This window comes from Amphibalanus amphitrite, unplaced genomic scaffold, assembly GCF_019059575.1.
Source record: "Amphibalanus amphitrite isolate SeventyFive unplaced genomic scaffold, NRLGWU_Aamphi_draft 000024F_arrow, whole genome shotgun sequence".
NCBI classification, from domain to species: Eukaryota; Metazoa; Arthropoda; class Thecostraca; order Balanomorpha; family Balanidae; genus Amphibalanus; species Amphibalanus amphitrite.
In genome coordinates this window covers 1,227,980-1,250,236 of record NW_024881520.1, presented here as the reverse complement: position 1 = coordinate 1,250,236, position 22,257 = coordinate 1,227,980, and the positions used below count along the sequence as shown (strand labels likewise).

The 22,257-nt window shown below is 54.6% G+C and overlaps 3 protein-coding genes across 8 annotated transcripts in view; 1 reads left to right on the top strand and 2 right to left on the bottom strand.

Annotated features, from left to right (window-relative positions):
• Nucleotides 1-462: 462 nt before the first annotated feature.
• Nucleotides 463-2,290, bottom strand: LOC122393127 (glutamyl-tRNA(Gln) amidotransferase subunit C, mitochondrial-like). Its single transcript, XM_043388802.1, has 3 exons — nucleotides 2,252-2,290; nucleotides 1,511-1,887; nucleotides 463-688 (listed from the first exon to the last, which is right to left on the bottom strand). The coding sequence occupies exons 2-3, from the start codon at nucleotides 1,810-1,812 to the stop codon at nucleotides 463-465; spliced, it is 528 nt and encodes a 175-aa protein (XP_043244737.1). The 5' UTR covers nucleotides 1,813-1,887; nucleotides 2,252-2,290.
• Nucleotides 2,291-2,743: 453 nt separating this feature from the next.
• LOC122393120 (tyrosine--tRNA ligase, cytoplasmic-like) lies at nucleotides 2,744-5,010 on the top strand. Its single transcript, XM_043388790.1, has one exon. The coding sequence runs from the start codon at nucleotides 2,935-2,937 to the stop codon at nucleotides 4,513-4,515; it is 1,581 nt and encodes a 526-aa protein (XP_043244725.1). The 5' UTR covers nucleotides 2,744-2,934; the 3' UTR covers nucleotides 4,516-5,010.
• Nucleotides 5,011-5,210: 200 nt separating this feature from the next.
• LOC122393099 (protein 4.1 homolog) overlaps nucleotides 5,211-22,257 on the bottom strand; it is a 39,149-nt gene continuing 22,102 nt past the window's right edge. The window contains exons 9-18 of one of the 6 annotated variants that reach the window (XM_043388736.1): nucleotides 16,895-22,162; nucleotides 14,115-14,171; nucleotides 11,875-13,626; nucleotides 11,369-11,476; nucleotides 10,701-10,850; nucleotides 8,781-8,909; nucleotides 7,744-7,872; nucleotides 7,279-7,371; nucleotides 6,498-6,704; nucleotides 5,211-6,132 (exon numbers count right to left, since the gene is read on the bottom strand). In XM_043388736.1, the coding sequence (XP_043244671.1) occupies nucleotides 6,513-6,704; nucleotides 7,279-7,371; nucleotides 7,744-7,872; nucleotides 8,781-8,909; nucleotides 10,701-10,850; nucleotides 11,369-11,476; nucleotides 11,875-13,626; nucleotides 14,115-14,171; nucleotides 16,895-22,162 (7,878 nt within the window). In that variant the 3' untranslated portion in view covers nucleotides 5,211-6,132; nucleotides 6,498-6,512. The remainder of the gene's footprint in view (nucleotides 6,133-6,497; nucleotides 6,705-7,278; nucleotides 7,372-7,743; nucleotides 7,873-8,780; nucleotides 8,910-10,700; nucleotides 10,851-11,368; nucleotides 11,477-11,874; nucleotides 13,627-14,114; nucleotides 14,172-16,894; nucleotides 22,163-22,257) is intronic. The other 5 variants (XM_043388744.1, XM_043388751.1, XM_043388759.1 and 2 more) reach the window with 5 other exon arrangements.

Below are 22,257 nucleotides of genomic sequence, written 5' to 3'. Positions count from 1 at the left end.
CGTACCTATAACGCATCAACGTCGACAATCACCCTCCACCTACACAGAAAGGTCCACACTTCTCCGGGCCCCGCATTTACCCGTACTTTCCTTCCGTTGTGTTGCCAAAAAATATGCAGCTGAATCTTTGCATGGTCCATGGATTCACAGTGTCATATCTCAGAAAAAAAAATATATATAGAAAGTGAACGCCAATGTTACATAACATTACTGAAATCGTGTTAAAAACATTCACATTCCGAGCCATTTTTATCCGTCGTATTTATTTTTTTTTCAAAATGTTTAGTCAGGTACATACACGCATCATTACCTATGGTACTCATCAGCTACCTATGACACCCGACAAAATCTAATTGTTTGTCGAGAATCACCAATTGATTACATCAACATGTCAATAACATATGTTCACAGAGTGTTCACCACTAGCTTGGCGCAATCACCACATTTATCGTCTCACACACCTCACAAGGTATTTCCTCGATCAGCCGACTCCCTGGTGCCCTCTGAGTCCGAGCCGGTCTGAGGTTCCGCGCGGTCCGTCCCCTCCTCTCGGTAGGTTGTGGAGATCTCGAGGGGGACGTTCCCCGGGGGTGCCACGAAGTAATCGTCCTCAGTGACGGCGGCACAGGAGAGCACCTGGTCGACTGAGGGAGTGGGCAGCGGCTCGTCCGGCCGCAGCCGTAGACTCCTGTCGGCAGTCCGGACAGTAGCTGTTGCACACGGTTTTATAAGTAAATACCGCCTGTCATACTGTCATACACCGTACGAGTCTGCCATACACCGTCTTCATACACTGCCATGCATCGTCTGTCGCACGTTCACACACCGTCTGTCAGCCCATCATACAACGTCTGTCACCCGGTCACACACTGCATGTCACCTGGTCATACATTGCTGTCACGCATTGTCACGTAGTAGCACAACGTCTATCGCAGGTCGAAAGCCGTCTATCTGTTATTCACACGACTAATTGCCTTCGGCTACACCCGATTTCGACCCCAGTTACCGCTGGATTCGGGGCTGAAACACATCCACAGACCTGCGACAAGGTAAAATTTCATCCTGAATTCGTGAGTGGTGTGTTTGCCTACCAAAAGCATTGCATTGGAAATAAGAATGCAAATGTGACCTGACTATTAAACTCAATTTAGGATATGTTTATGAAGCAAGTTTCACAACTTTCCCCAAAATAACTTAACTTGTTTTCTGATCACATTACAATGCCTTTAGGAACATATAATTGCTCCAATATGAGCATTAATTAAGTAATTAATGTTCATATAATATTCATTATAATATTAGAACATTAATTAATATTACCAAACTATTAAAGAAACAGTAATGAACATCCTCCTTAATCCTTGACAGCTGTCAAAGTTTTCCAGCTCTGTGTATCTTTAAGCTAAGTCATTTTGACTGCCCCTCCCAGCTCCCACCATGCCATCATTTGTTCAGAAACCCACAGAGGAGTGGTAAAGTTACCTCCCAGAGGAATTGTCCTTCAACTAACCTGTCCTCCTGTACTGTGTATAACGGATCCACACCAGCTGTTTTAACAGCTTTTATTGAGTTCGCAAACTTGATAGCTTCTGATAGTCTTTCTACTCCCTGCCTGTTACCAAAGTCAACTAAAGATAGCCTTTCCAAAAGCATTATATCTTCATCCACGACAGCCTCATGGTTATCAGGAGACTGCTTTGCTATCTCAATGGGCTTTTGAGGTATATGCTTGAAATGTCTTACAGAAATGGAATGTTTGGAATATAGCGCATTAGTAAAATAGCGTGATAAAGATGTAGAAACAGCTCTCATCTCTGGTAAGCTGAATAGAGCTTTATCTTAAACTGCTGTTGATGCAATAAGATGCCAGCTTCTCTTCTTTAAATTCTGGAACAATAATAAAACATTCATGATATCACTAAGCAGTAGGCACCAGAGCAGGAGCTTGCTGCTTGGGTTGTGTCAAAATAATGCAATCACGTAGATACCTAAGTAAGCTCCATCATGTTACATCTGTTTGCAGAAACATCAAAAATAAAATACCTTTAAAATTGGTACTAAAGTTATCGCAAATAGTGGGCATTGGGGCATTAAAAATTAAAATTCCTTATCAATCAATGACAGGAAAAAAAACAGGATGACAGGGTTCATTTACTGTACACTTGGTGAAAAGAACCAGCAGCTAAATCTCACTTAAACTTACTTACTGACTTACAATCCCATATTCAAATATTCCAGAAAATATACCTACGTATGTCCTATGATGTGTGGCCTTGCCAACTTCATAATAAAACATCATAGGGTGCCGAATTCAATTTCTTACCTTAAACCTGTTCTGTCGACAGTAAAATCCTGCATCTCAGGTAACAGGTGGCTAAACTAGCACTAATCACCGAATCAAAATATATCTTACTCGTGTTGCCATGGGTATTTGTTGAATCTAATATTAAATTGAACATAATTTTTACTGCAGGTCTGCTTCATATTTGTAGTACCCTCGTTGTATCTGTATTATAATTTCTTAAAATTTTGGCTCTTTCCAGGTATATGACGTAATATAAATTTGGTATGCAATTTATCTGTTGTATATGTGTATAAATAGTATATGTGATTTATTGTGCTAATTTGATATATATATATATATATATTATTTCAATCATAAATTAAAATGAACTGTATTATTTTATCAAATGTAAATAATTTATTACTAATATTATGTCATCAAAAGAGACATTTTATGGATATCAGTATGTGAGGGGGCATGGGTGACGAAACATGCGAGTGAGCCTTGTGAGAGCGCCGGAAGTCGGAAAGCATTTGTGAGAGCAGCTGTTCGCGGGTGTGTGCCTTGAACGAGTTTTAAATTAATTATACGTTTTTCTCGTCGTGCTCTGCAAACCAAAGCTGTATCGAAATCTTTCCGACATCTTGACAATGGCTGAAGAAAACTCGACCTGTAATTCACTTAGCATGGAAGAAAAGGTGAAGCTTATCACCCGAAATCTTCAAGAAGTGCTAGGTGATGACAGAATGAAAGCTGTCATGAAGGAAAGAGACCTCCGAATCTACTGGGGTACTGCCACAACTGGAAAACCTCATTTGGCATACTTTGTTCCCATGTCAAAAATAGCCGACTTCTTGAAGGCAGGATGTGAAGTGACCATCCTGCTTGCCGATCTTCATGCTTACCTTGATAACATGAAAGCACCTTGGGATCTCTTGGCTTTGCGCACAGAGTATTATGAACGTGCTATAAAGGCTATGCTCAAGTCAATTGGTGTGCCACTGGAGAAACTGAAGTTCATCAAAGGAACAGACTACCAACTGAGCAAGGAGTTCACACTGGATGTCTATAGGTTAACGTCCATGGTTACTGAGCATGATGCCAAGAAAGCTGGTGCTGAGGTTGTGAAGCAGGTTGAGCATCCCCTTCTCTCTGGGCTTCTGTACCCCGGACTACAGGCACTGGATGAGGAGTATCTGAAGTGTGACACCCAGTTTGGAGGCATTGACCAGCGCAAAATCTTCACATTTGCCGAGAAGTATTTGCCACAGCTGGGATACAAGAAGAGGTCTCACCTGATGAACCCAATGGTTCCTGGTTTGACAGGTGGTAAGATGTCATCATCAGAAGAGGACAGCAAAATCGACCTGCTAGACTCTGCAGCATCAGTGAAAAAGAAGCTGAAGAAGGCCTTCTGTGAGCCAGGCAACACTGCAGACAATGGCGTCCTCTCCTTCTGCAAGCACGTCATCTTCCCTCTGCTGGGCGCTGAGAAGTTCACCATCGAGCGTGCTGAGGAGAACGGCGGCAACGTCGACTACGCCGAGTTTGCTGCCCTGGAGACGGCCTTCGCCGCGCAGGAGATCCACCCGGGCGACCTGAAGGCCACGGTGGAGCGCCACCTGAACCGACTGCTGGACCCGATCCGGCGCGAGTTCGAGGCGCCCGAGCTGAAGACGCTGGCGCAGCGCGCCTACCCGCCGCCCTCCAAGAAGGCCGCGGTCACAGAGACGGAGGGACCGCACCGGCTGGACATGCGCGTGGGCCGCGTGGTGTCAGTCGCGCGCCATCCGGACGCCGAGTCACTCTACGTCGAGAAGATCGACCTGGGCGAGCCGGAGCCGCGCACCATCGTCTCCGGTCTGGTGGAGCACATCAGCGCCGAGGAGCTCACCGGCCGGCTCGTGGTCGTGCTCTGCAACCTGAAGCCGGCCAAGATGCGCGGCGTCGAGTCGCGCGGCATGGTGCTGTGCGCCTCTGTGGACGAGCCGCGGGCCGTGCAGCCGCTCGACCCGCCGGCGGCCGCTCAGCCCGGAGACAGGGTGCTCGTCGAGGGGTACGAGACGGGACAGCCCGACGAACAGCTCAACCCCAAGAAGAAGGTGTGGGAGAAGCTGGCCGTGGACCTGAAGACGTCGTCGACGCGCGTGGCCGAGTGGCAGGCCAACCCGCTGATGACCAAGGATGGTGCGGTCACCTGCCGCTCTCTGGCCGGCGCGCCCATCAGGTAGCGCGCTGGTCGGCCGGAGCGAGACGGGACGGGCGTGCCGTCAACACCACAGGTGCGTGTTTACCGAACCGTGACCATGCTACCCTACACTTTCGGCTCTGGTACACGCTAGGAGACATTACGTACCTTTTCCCCATTTTACCTTTTCTATTCAATGCGCAATGTTTTGATCGACAATGCTAAGATGGTAGGGTGATTGGAGTAAGAGTTGGCCCCGCTGTTAATCCGCCTGCGGTAGCGGGTTTTGGTCTGGTTGCGGCTGGCTGCGTTACGGCCCAGCAGAGGACGCCACCGAGTTGGTAGAATGGCCCGGGTTTCTATCTGTTTTAGGTCAGCTAGTTATCGTTTTCCGGCATCGGTGGTTACAGATTAGAAGTGTCACGCCGCGAATGCTCGTCAGATTATTTAAATGGATATTTATGACTTATTGTTCGGCAATGCGTGCCTGCACATTCTGCTGATGGGTTTGGAATAAAACTGTCCCGTGCACATTTTACCCACTGCATGTTCTGTGGTGGTACAGTGGATGGGTGGATGGACGGACGGACGACCGGATATATGGGTAATGGGACTTATAAGAATCGGATCGCACCACGACCACGGCACGGTCGGACATTCACCTTCGAAAACGTTGACTACCAGCTTTTCCAGCCGAGAAAGATCGGGTCGCCTTAAAAAAAACAGCGAACAGTCACATTATAGGCGCGACAAAGTACATATATTTAAAATCTTAACAAAAAATACACTTTCAAAATAGCGCAGAGTATCGATTCTTTTCGTCAATTCAATACAATGTGTTGCCTTTGTTCCGTAAAACACATTTCTTTCCCGACATAGCTTCAGGATACTTATTTCTGCACAACAAACTAAGCATAAATTTCAAAACATGGCCGCGTTTGGCTATAACTGCTCGCAAGATTCGGTGCACCGTTCAGACTCAGCTCGTCAGTGATTCCCACCATCCTCGCGGCCAGCGGACGTCACACAGGCTGGACGCCGAAAAATACAGCCTTAAAATTTACGTAGTCCATATTTATTGATAAATGAATAACTAGGTACACGGCGCCATCTCGTATTATGCGTAAAAAAGAAAACGATGATTAATCTAACGTCCGGTATGTAACAATATTGGCGTCAAAGTTCCTACACAAATCTGGAACAGCTAAGACATTTGGGTCTCGCCGAAGCCGTTGCGGCATAAAGCATGCGCTCGAGATGGGCTAGGTATATTCGCTGCGATGCGGTGCCACAGTGGTGAGCTGCCAAGTAAACGTGAACTTACAAAATATTCCTCCAACACAACAAGCTGCCAGGCTGGCTCAACCAATACAGAACGGATTTGCGGCTGCGGGCTGGGCCGGTGACGGTGCTCGGGTGACGGCGCGGCGGGCGGCGGCGCGTCCCGGCACCGGCCAAGCAGCCGCGGCGGCGGCGTGGCGGCGGTACGCCAGCGCTCAGCGGTACACAAAGCGACGCGACGGAACACGATCGCCGCCGCCGCCTCGGCTCCGGCGCTGGAGACGGCCGGGGCTGGGAGGCGAGCGGCGGGCGACAGGCGGGCAGCCGACGTCCGGCGGGTGGCGAACGGGGCGCGTGGAACCGGCCGACACTGGGGCACCTGGCGGCGGAGACGAGGGTAGTGTTAGTCGCAGGCACAGGCATGACTGACTCACATAGGGGAAAGACGACAGGTCATCGTCAATACCCGTCAAATAAGACCCAGCCCTGGACGTGGGCCGACGTACAAAACATACGATACGGATTGACAATCGGTGATGAAATGCTAGTCTGTTCAACCTGAATCAGTTTGATGTGGTAAATATTCATGTATTTGAAACACTACACTAAATCTTTGATTTGATTCTTCAGTACCCTATTGGACATCGCATGAGCGTTCGGTAAACGACTGCATCAGCGAGTCTATATAAATACTATACTAGTGGGGTCACAAGACTGGGGCTGCAGTACGTCTACCTCACTAACCAGCGTGCCGCCCGCCTAGGAGGCGGGCGGGTTGGTGCTCTGCTGCTGAATCTCTATCTTCTCCACAGTCATGTCGGGGTTCATGTCGGTGGCCTCCTGGATGGCCTCTCGCAGCGCGGCGTCGTGGTCGATCGGGTCGCCGTCCGACTGGATGGTGATCTTCTGTTCCACCCGCGTCTCCACCACGCCGTCCTTCTCAGTCTTGTACTGCGGCACGGCACAGAGACCACGGTAAACGCACAGACCGCGACCATAGCGCGACACTGGCACGGCCCACTGCCCGGGCCACGCCGTCCTTCTCAGTCTAGTACTGCGGAGTGGCACACGGCATGGATCACGGTCACGGCACGGCACGGCACGGATCATGATGACGGTTGCCGTACGGCATGGACACGGCACGGCAATATACGCGGTCACAAGGAAAAGGACGACCACCGGACATTATATAGAACGAGCTACGTTCATGATACTGTATGGGCAAACACGGCCGGCAGAAGGCAGCACTAGTCACAACAAACGGCGGCCAAACGAGTCACCCACATCATCCACACGGGGATCGTTTCCCACAGCCAAAACTAAACCTGATAGGTGGACTGCCGAGCTTGCATGATATTGCCCCTTGGAGCCTGTACCATAAAACGTTCATAGTCGTATCTTCTTACCGTGAATGTTTCGACAGCCCGCTGTACTAACCGTGACGGTTTCGACAGTCCGCTGGCGGCTGGTCACCGTCTGACTGCAGCTCACATATCTCACATTTCTCACTGTCTCTGGTACTTACCGTGACGGTCTCGACAGTCCGCTGGCGGCTGGTCACCGTCTGACTGCTCACAATCTCTCCCTCCGCCTCGTAATTGTCGCCTTGAACAGACACCTGTGCACAGAATCAAAATAGCACATCAGACCAATGAACAGAACACATAGGTGTCATGCTACACATTAGAGTCACCCCCTATCCCACCTAGAAATCTTGTCGGTAGCAACTAATTAGATAAACTACCATCAGACATCCACTCGAATAGAAAAAAAACTATCTTCGCTTTCGCAGAAACAGACATTAAACCACTAGCAGACATTAAACCACATTAAACCAGACATAACCATTTTGGCTCAAATGAAACACCGAAAACGCATTCAAAAGGCTAACGATGTCGATTTGATGCGATGGGCCGCACAAGGCACCACGAAGCTAGTGCGCACAAAGATTTGTCACCCTTTATCGACTCACAGTCCCGCTCGGACCCACCTTCCTGCTCTCGGTGGCGACCACTGGCACGTTGGTAGTGGCCCGCGCCGGACTGCCCGCGCCGGCGCCCGGCGGAGCGTACTTGACCGCCTCGGTGCGCACGATCGGGTCAGAAGAGGAGCTCTCCGTCTGTGGTGGTCAGTGGGTGGCGTCAGCGGTCAAATGTCAGTGGCTAGTGGTCAGTCGCTAGCCGGGTTCAATGGTCAGAAGTGAGTCTCTGAGGTAAAGATCGCCTGTCATTATCACATGATACACTTTTTGAAAATAGAGTGCAACATAATGTATAGGAAAAACTTAGATCACTACCCTTCAGATTGACGAGAACAGGCTGTCCTATAACGAGCCAGAAGCTCTTGGAGAGACGTCACACACAGAAAGATGGTAAGAGCTATGTGGGCGTACGACAATATTAGGCGTTTATCAGCCGCGATGCAAAATGCAAGCTGACATAAAAATATGGTCCCACCTTCCTAGTTTGAAGCACGAATAAAACATCAAAGCCAACACGAAAAGCGCTACCCACAATTGCAACTGTCCAGATCGCTCCACTTCGTAGCAGAAAAGCCGAACAACGAACATAAAAAGCCGAGTAATCCCTTTCAACAACGTAAACAAATGAGAAAAACATGAGCCACAAAAATAGAAAAGAGCCTAGCGAATGCCTTTTCGGCAAAACATAACTCAGCGAGGGTATTGAGTCCGCAAACAACTGTCAAAGGCAAATAACGTCGGTGAAAATTGAAATCAAACCCGTTTCACAAGTGCTTCCAGGTGCAACCAAATCCCAGTGAAGCAGTGAACCCAGGTGGGTGAACAGTTGAACACATAGGTAGCATTCCAAAGCACCCAGATTCCTCCAAATGGGTGCAGATCGAGCCAAAACAAGAAAGCATCAACAAAACAAAACAAGCACATTCAGACATTCACACAGACCGTGGATCACACAGACTAATCCACGGACTCAGCCGAACAAATTGAGCGGAGTAGCGCGGGGACCGCAGCGTCGAGACACTGCCGGGACGTCGATCTGCCGTCACCTGCCACTCGTTGACCGTATACTCTTCTCCGGCGTCCAGATTGGTGCCCGAGTCGTCACTGGCCGTCGACGAGACCGAGTGGCGGCGACGAGCCGGTGACGACGGCTGAGCACCACCGCCCGACGCCGCCTGGTTAGTGGGTGCGGGGCGGCCGCCGGTTAGTTGGTGGGTGCGGGGACGGCCGTCGGTTAGTTAGTGGGTGCGGGACGGCCGTAGGTTAGTTAGTGGGTGCGGGGGGCGGCCGCCGGTTAGTTAGTGGGTGCAGGGGAGTCAATATTTAGTTAGTGGGGATGCAGAGCCGGTGGAGGTTACACGGGCACGGGCAGTTTAGTTAAAAGGGACGTTGGGGCGGCCGGGGGTTAGTAGAGCGAGCAATAATTCATTATTGGAGTGCAGAGTGGCGCTCTGCATTAGAGCCATTAGTAAGGCAGCAGGTTACGCGGCTGCCCGCTGGTGGTTACGAGGTGTCAGTTGGTGGGACGAAAAGCCAGCGCTAGTAGAGACCTTTGGTTGGTGTCGTACATGTAAAACGACCGGCAGTCGCGATGCTCCTACACGTGGTTCACGCACACGAAGTCCGGCCATAGGAGGCAGTATGGTACACTTTGGGCGAAAGGAGTCCTTAACCATGGCGAAGAAAAGAGACTGGATCAAACAATCGAATTTACAGCTAGCGACGATTCTATGGAGCGATTCCATAACACGGTGGAAAGACCAAAGAGATGTATGCTCCGAGGCAGCGCCCAAGGCAGAACGTCGAAGCCGGGGGAGAAAATGCGACCAACTTTGTGAGCAGAACGGTCAACCACTGTCCTTGTAGCGGTGTTCTCGGTATCTGTTAGTCAGTAGGTATGACTGGACTTGCATGTGCTGCATTGTCTCCCTAGAATGAATAGTCAGCTTCGGAACGACGCCACCTGAAACCCACTTCTGTAACGACTGCGGTAGCACACGCTGAAAACGAGACAATGATCAGGCCTCCAGATGTGTGTGAAAGTCGGAGTTGAGGCAAGGTCAGGCCGAGAAACAGGCGACCCGAGACCAAACCACCCACTGTCGGGCAATGATGCAGACCGTGAAGTGCATACCCACACCGTGACAAGAGCCAGTCAGACAGATGAGAAAACCAGATAGACCGTTAGTAGACGACAAGCTCAGCCGCCGCGCTGGTCAGGTAGCCAGGGCGGCGGCCGCTCCCCTGTGCGATCCCATCCACCGTTCAGGCAGAGGCTGCTCGGAGCCGGTGCGCCCTGCAGTGCTGTGGAGGTGGTGTGACCGACCGGTGACCTCCCACCGTGCTGGGACCGCCGACCGGTCGGTGTACGAAGAGAGGAACCGAGTAGCGGTTTCCAAGTCGCCAGCTGACCTTCCCATTGACGCTGGTCCGGCCGGCCGCGGTGACGGCCGGGGTAGCAGTAGCGGCCGGGGTAGCAGTAGCGGCCGGGGTAGTGGTAGCGGCCGGGGTAGCGGTAGAGGTAGCAGCCGACCGCAGGTAGCCGGGCCGGTACCCCGGGTCGAACGCACTGCGGAGGCCGCGGTACGGCCGCGGACCGAACGACTGGTGGTCGCCGGCGGCACATACATACAGTTATGTCACAGGGAGGGACGGGGCGGGGCAGCGCGGCGTCCTCAACCGCCGCCAACCACCGTCACACGAGTTAACATATACAGACTTTTAGTTACACTTTACACTACCATGCATATTTAATCCACACCACACAACTACAAGGAAAATCCGAGTTGCAGGGATAAATCTCAAACTTCTACTGTTAGTTATCTACAACGGGTAGTTAGACCGACACCTCTCACTTAGCTACCGATCAGGGATCGCAGCCCAGTCGCAATTGCTGCTGTCTTGCTGTCCCGACAACCCCTCCATTTCTCTAGTCAGACTCCTGTGGAACCACCTGCCCGTCTCACCAGGGCGTTGCTGGGCGGCCGGCTGGCGCCGCTGTCGCCGTCGCCGCCGCTGATGAGTTTGCGCGTCTTCTGCACCTCCTGAGTGAGCACCGTCTGCTCCTGGTGGGTGGCGCTGGTGGTGGTCGTGGCAGCGAACGTCTTCTCCTTTACCTGAAGCGCACACAGAAACATGGTGGGAAGGGAGGGTGTTAATGTTACAGTAAAGGTTTTCAACAGCTGTGCACCAGGTAGCGGTTGGCATGATTGCGCTAAAGGACAACTTTTGCGAACGGTTCCAGATATTGCAAGAAATGCAATGAGTGCGAGTACGCTGAATTAAGAGGGAAATGATGATTTCCTAAAGCTGATAAGGGCCAATGACTCGTAAAAATGCGACAAAAGATAAGCATCAGTATCAACAGGAGCTAATCAGGAAAAGGCAACAATCAAACGAACTTTGTTTACACGGGGGCTGCCTTTGGCGGGTGAATCACCATCTGAAGTTCAAATATACACACACAAACTAGCTCATCGAGCGCTCACCACGCCCACACAAAGGGACGATGGAGATACCATTCACGTTGGCTAATCGTTCAGCCCTGCTCTGAATGAAGTGCCGCTGCCTAGCCGACTGGCCGGGCGGTAACTCCGCCCCGCCGTCCCGACCAGGACCGTCCTTTTGTACGCACCTGCCCCCAGCTCTCATCGGGCTGGTTTTTGTCCTCGTGCATCTGGGCGGTGCGCGTGGTCACTGTAGTCGCCATCACGTGCGGCGCGTTGGCGTCCGAGCCCTCCTGCTGTAATAACATACCAGCCACGTGCCACGTGCCGGTTGCGGGTCACAGGCGCAGTGGGTGGGGACGGATGACAAGCCAAATACGAGGTTGTGCAATGAATTAAATGAGCCAAGTTACTGAATCTAAGGGATTATGCGGTATATGAAAGCAGCATTAAGCGATCGATGCTTGGGTATGTGTTTCAAATGTATACTGTAAATGAGTATCAAACTACATGAAGCAAAGCGGACGGATAAATGCAAACTATCTGAAGCTGCGATTGCGTGCTCTTACGACACCAAACACTAAAACATATACACATCGCCTTTCACAGACTGAAACATGCCCAATGCACGCAACAAAGCACGCTCGAGCCCGATGGGCGCTCAGCCACTGGCACACGTTGCGGGGCTCCTTACCTTGCTGACCGACTGGTCGACGGTCACCTCCCCGGTGGCCAGGTCCTGTACGGCACGCACCGTCTCCTCCGTAGTGCCGGCCGCGTTCTTCACCATCGTCTTTTTGGTGGTGGTTTTGACGATGTTGGGCGCGCCGGCGGCGGCCCGCAGTCGCGCGATGCGCTCGTCCGTATCGGGACGGAGGTCGTTGGCGTACCCCTCCAGCTCCGAGTCGCTTGATGAGGAGGAAGACGAGGACGAAGAGGATGAGGAAGAACTCGAGGAAGACTCGCCCTTCTTTTTCTTCTTCTTTTTCTTGTCCTTGGAGCCGGACTTGGCGTCCTTCTTGGAGCCCGTCTTCTTCTTGCCGCTGGCAGCGGTACCGGTGAGCTCTGCCACCTCCTCTGATTCCAATGTGCTGTCCAGGTCGGCGGCGCCCGGCACAGCCGCCGGGTCGCTGCTACCCTTCTTACCGAACCGGCCTCCCTTCTTCTTATCCTTACCCGACTTGTCCTTTCCGGCATCCTTACCTTTCGACTTGTCTTTGACTTTATCGTGTGGTGTTTCCGATTCGCTCTCGGATGTCTTCTTCTTACCGAAGCGAGCGAAGATTCCACCAGATTTGGGCTTTTTCGCCGACTTGGCTGCCTTGTCTGCCTTGTGCGCGGCGGCATCAGAGTCGCTGGTAACTCCGGCGGAACCCGGAGAGGTGGCGTGCGCGGCAGCGTTAGCGCCTGAAGCAGCAGCTCCGGCAGCTCCCGCCGGGGTATCCTTGTGCGCGCCGCCTGAGCCGGGGGTAGCTCCTGCGGCCTCCGCTGACTGACCCGCCGCCGCCGAGCCCGTCTGACCCTCGCCGGGCTGGGGCGCGTAGTTGAACGCCATGGCCCGTTTGGTGGACGGGGAGATGGACGTGTTGAGCTCGTCCTTCCCGCCCTGCTCGCCACTAGCGCCGCCACTGTAGCTGAAGCCTAGCTGCGAGGGCGGTAGAGATTTCCGTACGGCTGGGTCGCCCTCTTGGTAGGTGTACTCACGGGTGTGACCGCCAGCCGGGCCGCCGCCGCCTGCAAGGAATGAACCTTTTGCACCGGAGCCGGGGCCGGAGCCAGCGCCGGAGCCTGACCCGGGGCCAGAACCGGAGCCGGAGCCACCGAGACGGCCGGGTTCTCGCTCGTACCGGCCAAACGCCGAGCCTGGTGATCCGAGCTGCACCCCGCCGACAGTAGCGGCCGCAGGGGAGCCGCCCAGACGACCGGCACCCGCCGCGCCGCCACCGCCGCCCAGCCGGCCGGGCTCCTTGTCGTAGGAGCCGAGCCTCGCGCCGCCGACAGGGGAGGCGGCCGAGCCCAGCCGGCCCGGCTCGCGGTCATAGGTACCCAGACCGGTGCCGCCGTTCGACTCTCCTCTGAACGAGCCCTGCCGCGGGGCAGGGGATGCGTTGGAGCCCAGTCGGCCCGGCTCACGGTCGTATGAGCCTAGCCGCGCACCGGCAGCGGTCGACGCTGGCGTGGAGGCGTTCGAACCGAGCCTGCCTGGCTCGCGATCATACGAGCCCAGTCTGCCACCTCCCGGACCGGGTGACGGGGAGGCTCCCAGTCTCCCGGGCTCTTTGTCGTAAGCTCCCAGCCTTACGCCGGCGGCCGGCTGGCCGGGCCGGGGGCCGCCCGAGCCCGGTCGACCCGGCTCGCGATCGTAGCTGACGGCCGAGGCAGCAAGGTCGGCGCTGAGCGGGATTCCCCCGCGCGGTGGTGTCGTGTCTCCGTTGGTTTCGCCGTCCTGCCGGCCGGCCGGCACCCGTGACAGACGGACAGACATGACAGACTGACAGACGCTCCGGCCCAGCGAGGCACGGTCACAGGCACAGGCACGAGGCAGGACAACCAGACAATGCCGCCCAGACGACGGACGAAGGCATGACAAGCAAAATGAGACGTCTACATATCAAAACATGATACACATCTAATGATGAGACAGGCAAAAACAAAAATGTAATGAATTTACAAATAATCATAAAATAAATGCAAAGATAATCAGGGAAATGTGCGACGATGGAGGACATAACCAACGTTTAACGTTATTATCAACGACGTTCAAGCCTCTACAATGTCCTCCAAAGTTGCATGTATTCCCATAACAAAACAAATGATAAGCCGCTCAGGTAGCTCCGTCTACGCTGTTCGCGGACGGTGTCCATGCTGGCTCAGGGGACGGGTCGGACGACTAAAGGTTACCATGCTCGGCCAGCCACTGACCGGAGTACTCACCTTCCGTGTCTTGGAGAGGTCCATTGGGGGCAGCACGGCTACGCCGCCGATCGGCCTCTGAAACACGGACACAGACCGCGGTTAGAACCCGCTCCGGACCGCTGTCGTAAGCGCAAGTGGACGGCTATGCGTTAGTTCATGATTTTAGTGAGTTGGAAGCATATGCTTTGCCATATACATTAGATGTCATTCGAGATGTCAATGGTGGTTATGAAGAAGAGCGGTAAAAACCTCATGCCCAGCCAAGTAAACCAGAATGATGCATTGCTACATTACTTGAAATGAATCATCACAAAGGGGGCGTTCCACGACAAATCGACAAATAAAAAATTAAATTTGCACCCTCATATTTTATTTTTCGTTGAAAACTGGTGTAAGGGGTTGTGATGGGCGGGGAAGCCAGCTGTGGCCAGGATTTTTTTTCTTCGAACAACGGTTTCCGAGATATAGCCTCGGGCAATTCCAGCAGGTCGCGCTGCAGTCCTATGTTTGGCGGCCTATAACTCAGAAACTATTGGTTTTCTACGATAAAAACTTTATATGGTTCAACTCACAATCAGTCAACAAACATTTTGGCTATCTTGGATTTTCAATTTTTGAAAATTTTGATTGCGTGACCATTTGACCTATTTTTCGAAGAGTGACCTTGATATTTTCCCCACTGAAAGTTGTAATTTTGTCTGATGACTATTAAAGCCTTATCAATTGTAATTCATATGCGAAAATAAAAAAAGTGGATATCGCCCTGCGTTGCCCTCAGGTCAGGTCATTTTTATGACCTGTCCATTTTTACGAGCGGGAGCGACAGCGAGATCTCGAGAATAAAGCAAGATAGCGACAAGCGGTAAACGGTGCAGGGTACAAATGGATAAGGTCTATAATTTTTACTGAGGTCATTTTCAGGTCAGGTCAAAGATGACGTCACAGGAGCAAAAAGGAGGTCGAAATTGCGGCACTACATATATATGAAGTTTTCTAGAATAACTTTCAAGGTATCCCAGCTAGGAACAAACTAATAGCACCATCGTGATCCTCTCGTCGATCCGCATCGAAATATATGTATGTTGACCTCGAAAGGTCGAAAGGTCAAAAGTTGACCTTAGGTCACGTGACGAGCGGGAGCGACAGCGAGATCTCGAGAATAAAGCAAGATAGCGACAAGCGGTAAACGTTGCAGGGTACACACGGATAAGGTCTATAATTTTTATTGAGGTCATTTTCAGGTCAGGTCAAAGATGACGTCACAGGAGCAAAAAGGAAGTCAAAATTGCGGCACTACATATATATGAAGTTTTTCTCGAATAACTTTCAAGGTATCCCAGCTAGGAGCAAACTAATAGCACCATCGTGATCCTCTTGTCGATCCGCATCGAAACATATGTAAATTGACCTCGAAAGGTCGAAAGGTCAAAAGGTGACCTAAGGTAACGTGACCTAAGGTCAACTTTTGACCTTTCGACCTTTCGAGGTCAACATACATATGTTTCGATGCGGATCGACGAGAGGATCACGATGGTGATATTAGTTTGTTCCTAGCTGGGATACCTTGAAAGTTATTCGAGAAAAACTTCATATATATGTAGTGCCGCAATTTTGACTTTCTTTTTGCTCCTGTGACGTCATCTTTGACCTGACCTGAAAGTGACCTCAGTAAAAATGATAGACCTTATCCATTTGTACCCTGCACCGTTTACCGCTTGTCGCTATCTTGCTTTATTCTCGAGATCTCGCTGTCGCTCCCGCTCGTAATAATGGACAGGTCATTAAAATGACCTGACCTGAGGTCAACGCAGGGCGATATCCACTTTTTTTATTTTCGCATATGAATGACAATTGATAAGGCTTTAATCGTCATCAGACAAAATTGCAACTTTCAGTGGGGAAAATATCAAGGTCACTCTTCGAAAAATAGGTCAAAAGGTCACGTGATCAAAATTTTCAAAAATTGAAAATCTGAGATAGCCAAAATGTTTGTTGGCTGATTGTGAGTTGAACCATATAAAGTTTTTATCGTAGAAAACCAATAGTTTTTGAGTTATAGGCCGCCAAACATAGGGCTGCAGCGCGACATCCAGGAATTGCCCGAGGCTATATCTCGGAAACCGTTGTTCGAAGAAAAAAATCCTTGCCACAGCTGGCTTCCCCGCCCATCACAACCCATTTGGCCAATTTTAAGCAAAAAATAAAATATGAGGGTGCAGGGCACTTGTCGATTTGTCGTGGAACGCCCCAAAGAATAAATAACAAGCATACCACGCCAAGCCTATGAAATCACAAGCGTAAGCATCCATGATAAGAGCATGCGCTGCTTTTCACAAAACTTCATGTCATCCCAAGCCAGTTAGGTACTAGTTAGTTACCAAAGGAAATAACAATCGCACAAGCACAGGCAAGCACAGATCATGCATAATTCCGTATCCGGAATTGATTAAAGAGCCGAAGTTGGCCTTCATCCGAACGGCACTGGTTGCGGGTGGAGGGGGGGGGGGAGACGAGGCCACAAAATGGCATGGTGGGGCGGGGCGGAGAAAATAAGCAAGGGACCGACGGACGAATCAACTGAGCAGACGGACCAACATATGCGCCCAGGTGCCATTCACCTAACTAATGGCACCATGAACGACACAACATCGGCGGACTGACGACACCCTCCCTCTAGCGGACTGCTTGGACCAGCGTACTCCGAGCGAACTGCTCGCACCAGCGTACGGTACACGAACTGAGCCGACGCAGCGACGGTCTGGCGGACGGACAAAAGCCTTTACATACGCCCCAAGTACCTCGTCATCGGGCAGCGGCGCCGGCGGCCGACTGTGACGCTGCATTCGGTGAGTACGCGGCGGCAGCGGCGGTGCAGCGTTCGCGTACACGGCAGCCCGCTCCTGGGCCGGCGTCCTCGGCGGCGTGTGGCTCCAGCCGGGAGGGTAGCGGCTCCATTCGTCCTCATTGCTGTACAGATGCGGCCACTGGTCCTGATTGCCGTAGATATGCGGCGGAGCGGCCGGCCAGCCGGCGGGACTGCCGGGTGACCAGCCAGCAGGGCTGCCTGCTGGCCAGCCAGCGGGACTACCGGCCGGCCAGCCAGCAGGGCTGCCAGCCGGCCATCCGGCAGGACTACCCGCCGGCCAGGCGGCGGGGTTCCTGTGCCAGTCCCAGCCATACCAGCTATCCTCCGGTGAGAGGGTATGGGCGGGCCGCGCGCGGCGCGGACCCGAGCCATCCCAGCGCTGTTGCCGACGGTCCCAGCTTCCTGGCGGCGGACGCGGGTCTCTTCCCGAGAAATGAGAGACGAACGCAGTGGTTTCCTCACAGACGTGCGCCGCCTCATCAGTGTCCATATCGTGGTTAACGTGAACACCAAACCGTACATTGTCGCCAGCGAACGCGAACGGGTGGCCGCGGGGATGGGAGTAGTGGTCTTGGCCCTGGTCGTGTATTCGCTCTCCTCGCCAAGGCTGGTGATCCGAAGTGGGTCTTCCCTGCCTGGCGTCTGCGCTCGTCCCCCAGCCATTTACAGACGGCGTGGTCCTTTCGGCGGACCCTCTACCGCTGTTCATGCTACTGTATGGCGTAGATCGCCGGTCCCTTCCCGAGATATCAGACTCCAGACTCCGCCGGTCGGCTCGTCGTAGCAGAGGTGTCTGATGGGTCTCGGATCCATCCGCGCCTTTCTCCTCTATACCGATACTGACGATATCAGACAGGACTGGTGGCGGCGGAGGCTCACTCGGCAAGGGCAGCGGGACTGTGTAAGAGTCCATGGACGAAACTGATGCGCGCTCACCGGCTGCGTCGAATCTCCAGTATGGACCGCGGTTGTCCTGCGGCAGCGGTGGCGGAGGAGGCGGTGGTTCGGCAGACCCCCGTCCCGCAGCTGCCGGCGAGTCGCGGCGGCCGCGCAGTGCAGGGTAGTAGTAGGTGTGCTCACTGGGACGCGAGTAGTGCTCCTGGTCGGGGTCCGAGTCGGTGTCCCGAGCATACGGGTTACGCACCACGGTGGCATCCTCGTGTAGGGGTGGCGGCGGCAGTGGAAGACCGGCGGCCGAGCGCAGGGGCGAGTCGGACGGCGGGGGAGGCAGCTCGCGACTCGCGCGCCGTCGAGGGTACTCCGGCTCTACAACGGCACGCAGGCCCCGCCGGCCGCCACCGCGTACCGAACAGTACACGTTCTCCTCGGCTTCTACGGACGGTGAGCTATCGCCCAGTTGGCCGGCCGCGACCGGTGCCGACTGAGGAACCGACTGAGGATCCCTTCGATCGCTGTCGGGGCGGGACTTCTTCCGAAGGAATTTCGGGCTCTTCCAGGATGTGTTTCTTTTGCCGGTCCTGTCATCTATACTGCTGGTGGTGTTATGCGCTCCCTCTGTCGAGAACCTACTGTCCCGGCTCGTATCATGGTCACGTCTCGAGTCCGACGCCAGATCCTCGCTCGCTGACTCGTCGTCACCTTTGAACATGTGTTTGCCAAACAAGCTCCGACGCCTACCGGCCCTGACGGCAGCGTTCTCGGCACTGACATCGGCCTCCCCGGAATCCGACGGCTGGTTGTCAGTGTCGACGGCCGCCTTTCGGCCGAACACGTGCCAGCTCTTGCGGCGCTTATCCCGCCGGCTGAGCCCCTCGCTGGCGGCTGTGTCGGAGCCCGACCCCGCCGCAGGGAGGCCATCCTCGGTACCGTTCCGGCTCCGCATTGAGTCGTCTGTTCGGTGACGTCTCAGTTTGACGACATTCTCTGCCTCGCCCTGTCTTTGTCCGACAGCGTTCTCGGTCCCGGTTTGTCTTCGTCCCATACTATCCTCTGTTCCTTCCCGTTTCCGTCTCATGCCGTCCTCTGTTCCGTCCCCTATCGGTCCCACACCGTCCCTCATTCCATCTCGTTTCCGATTGATACTACCCTGGGGCGATGTCTGGCCCCGTCCTCCCCGGTCCTGTCCCCGCCCCAAGCCGTATTCTGCCCCATCCCGTCTTGGTCCCAAACCATCGTCCATACCCTTCCATCTTGACCCCATACCATCATCTGCCCTGCCCTGTCGCAGTTCCATAACAACTGTGCGGTCCTTGATCTGTCCTACACCGTCCTCCCTACGATCCAACAGCCTCCGTCTAATACTGTCCTCAGTCCCGTCCCTTTTCCTCTCCAGACTATCTCGTGTCCCATCCCTTCTCCCCATACTTCCTTCTGTCCCATGCCGGTTCAGACTGACACCGTTCTCTTTTCCGTCCCTCCTCTGTCTGATGTCGTCCTCTGCGTCATCTCGTCTTGGTCTCTCGCCATCCACTGTCCCATCCCGGCGCAGTCCCCTACCATCATTTGCCCCATTCTGTCTGGGTCCTACGCTGTTCTCATCCATATCCCGTCTTTGTCCCATTGAATCTTCTTCCCCGTCTCGCCTTGGTCCCACGCCATTTTCGGTCCCGTTCTGTCTCAGCCCCTCACTGTCCTCTGTTCCGGCAAAATATAGTCCCTTAGCAACCTCCACTCCGTGTGGATTCTGCTTGTCACTGTCCAGTGTCTCGTCCCACTTCGACTCCATTCCGTCCTCAAACCCCGCCGAATCTGTGGTCAGTGTCTCGTCGTGTCGCTGTCCGGAGGCAGTCAGTGGAGTGATATTCGGAGAAGACTGGAAGGTTGCTTCTCTACGCGGCCTCAGCAGGGGTGGCGGCGGCTCGGGGGCCGCTCTCATGGCCCTGTTCTGGTACAGGTCTGCGCCGGTCCCCTGCAGGTCGTCAGATTCACCCCATGAGGATGAGTACGACCCTCGTTGGCGTCCCTGCACCATCAGTGAGGCAGCTTCCACTGCCGGCCCGTCGTCCATCGGTCGATCCGCCCGCACGGTTCTGGGACTTCCCGCAGGACCGGTCATCTCCCAGTCACCGCGCTTCTTCTGAGGAGTCAGACCTAGCACTTTCCCTTTGATACGGTTGCCGAAACTACGCTTTTCTTGTGTTGCTCTCATCACAAACACGGGGTCCGCGACTCTACGCGAGGTCTCTTCTCGGGCCTGCTTTGGTGGTGGCTTCGGGAAAACGTCAAACCTGGAGAAGAGTGACTTAGATTTACCTTTGAATGGTCCCGACTCAGCCGGCCTCGGAAGATCCGACACTGGCTCGCTACTTCTTTCCAGCCGCTCGGTGCTCCTTTCCAGCCGATCAGTGCTTTTCTCGTGCAGCTTATCTCTGGATTTCCACAGCTTGGAGAGCCGCGGCTTGCTCTTTTTGACAATCTCCCCGGCTGAGTGTCTCCGCTCATCATCCCAATCCGCATCACTGTCGGTCTTCCGGCTGGAACGCCGTCCGCTGGGCGCCGTCTTGTTGACCGAGCCGCTGCCTCTCCCTCCGGTGTTGCTGCCGTGGTTCCGTGCAGCCAGCGACCCGACGGAGTTCTGTCGGGAGCGCGCCGGCTGGGCCCCGAACCAGATCTGATCGTCGGCGTCTGCGTCTCGGCTGGCGGCGGGCAGGTTACCCATCGAGCCGCCGAACCGTCTCGGTCTGCGGCGGCGGCCGGTGGAGATCTCCACCCCGAGGTCTGATCCCACCGAGCCGCTGAGTCTCCGTCTGCGGCCGGTGGCCACGGTCACCCCTCCGGACATCCCCGCCAGAGACGAGCCGCTAAGACGACGCCGCCGCCGCCGGCCGGCCGGCACCGAGACGCTGCCCAGCTCGGAGGCCACAGAGGAGGCACTCAGCCGGCGGCGACGGCGACCCGTAGCCACTTCGAGAGCCAGGTCCGACCCGAAGGAGCCACCTCCGCTCAGGTTGCGCCGCCGCCCGGTGGCCACCTCCACATAGACGTCAGAGGCCAGAGATGAGCCGCTGAGACGTCGGCGACGGGAGCGGCCGGTGGGCACCTCCACGCTGCCCAGACTGGAGCCGACAGAACTGGCGCTCAGGCGGCGCCGGCGCCGGCCACTACTAAGAGACATACCACCGGTGGCCGGTATGGGCACATGGGCCGGCGCGTAGTCTCTAGCGCGGCGACGGCGGCCGACCGGCTGCATGTGTCGACGATCGTAGCCTTCGGCCACGGCCGGCGACGAAGGAGCTCCACTAGTCACCATGGAGAAACCACGGGGATCGCCGTCTGTCGGCTGTCGAGCCCCGTTCGACGGCTCAGGGACCGGCGGAGGCGGCCGCGAGGGGCGAGACGACTGAAACTTCTCTGAAGAAACCGGCTGACGCGTCATTGGAGGACCCATAGCGGTGTAGTGGGAGGGAAGATCTGGAGACCTTTCACGGCGTCCTGTTGAGCTACCCGGACGGCTGGACCGCCGGTCCATATTAGGAAGACTTCTCTGGGAGTGTCTGATGGTTTCAGGCGCCGCTCGATCTGACCATCCAGCAGACATTACATTGGAGTAATCGGGCGACAGTGCTCCCTGCGTTCCGGTAAAACTCAGAGAGCCGTTCGCGGTGGCGTGTTTGGGCGGCAGTGGCGGCGTGTCCGTCTCCTGGCCGGTTTGCTTCGGCGGCCGTGGCGGGGCTCCACCGGCTCCCTGCTTAGGAGGCCGTGGTGGTGTCTGGTCAGGATCCTGCGACCGTCCATGCTTGGGCGGCAGAAGCGGAGGCGCGTCTCGGAGCATGTCGCTTCCACTGGGATCAGCCGTTCTCCCGCCAGCCGCCACATCCAGCAGGCCGCTGACAGCATGTGTCACATCTCTAACACTCGGCAGAAGCGGCGGTGGATCTCGGGGCATATCGCTGCCACTGGGGTCAGTCTTTCCTCCTCCAGCGGCGACATCCAGCAGGCCGCTGACGGCGCGTGTCAAATCTCTGACACTCCCCAGCAGCGGGTCGTCCCAGCGTTCCTCGGCGGCCAGTGGCACTGAACCGCGGCGCACCAGTACGCCCCTATGACCGGGCGTCTGTCGGAAGGAGGCCAGCTCTGCCTCGTGCACCAGTCCGTGGGGAGAAGCGGAGCGGGCTCGACGGGCCCGGCGCACCGCGGTACCCTCAGAGCCTCGCCGCCAGTCGAGACCTTCCATGGAGTAGGAGGCCTCGCTGTCTGTCAGCGAGAGATCCGAGCCGGACAGACGGCCCCAGTGCAGGCCCTAGAACAGCGCGCGGTAAGGAGGGCGGGGTTAGATATGGCCGAGTGATGTCAACGTTACCTCGGTACAGGCAGGCAGGCAGTGGTAGCTATGGT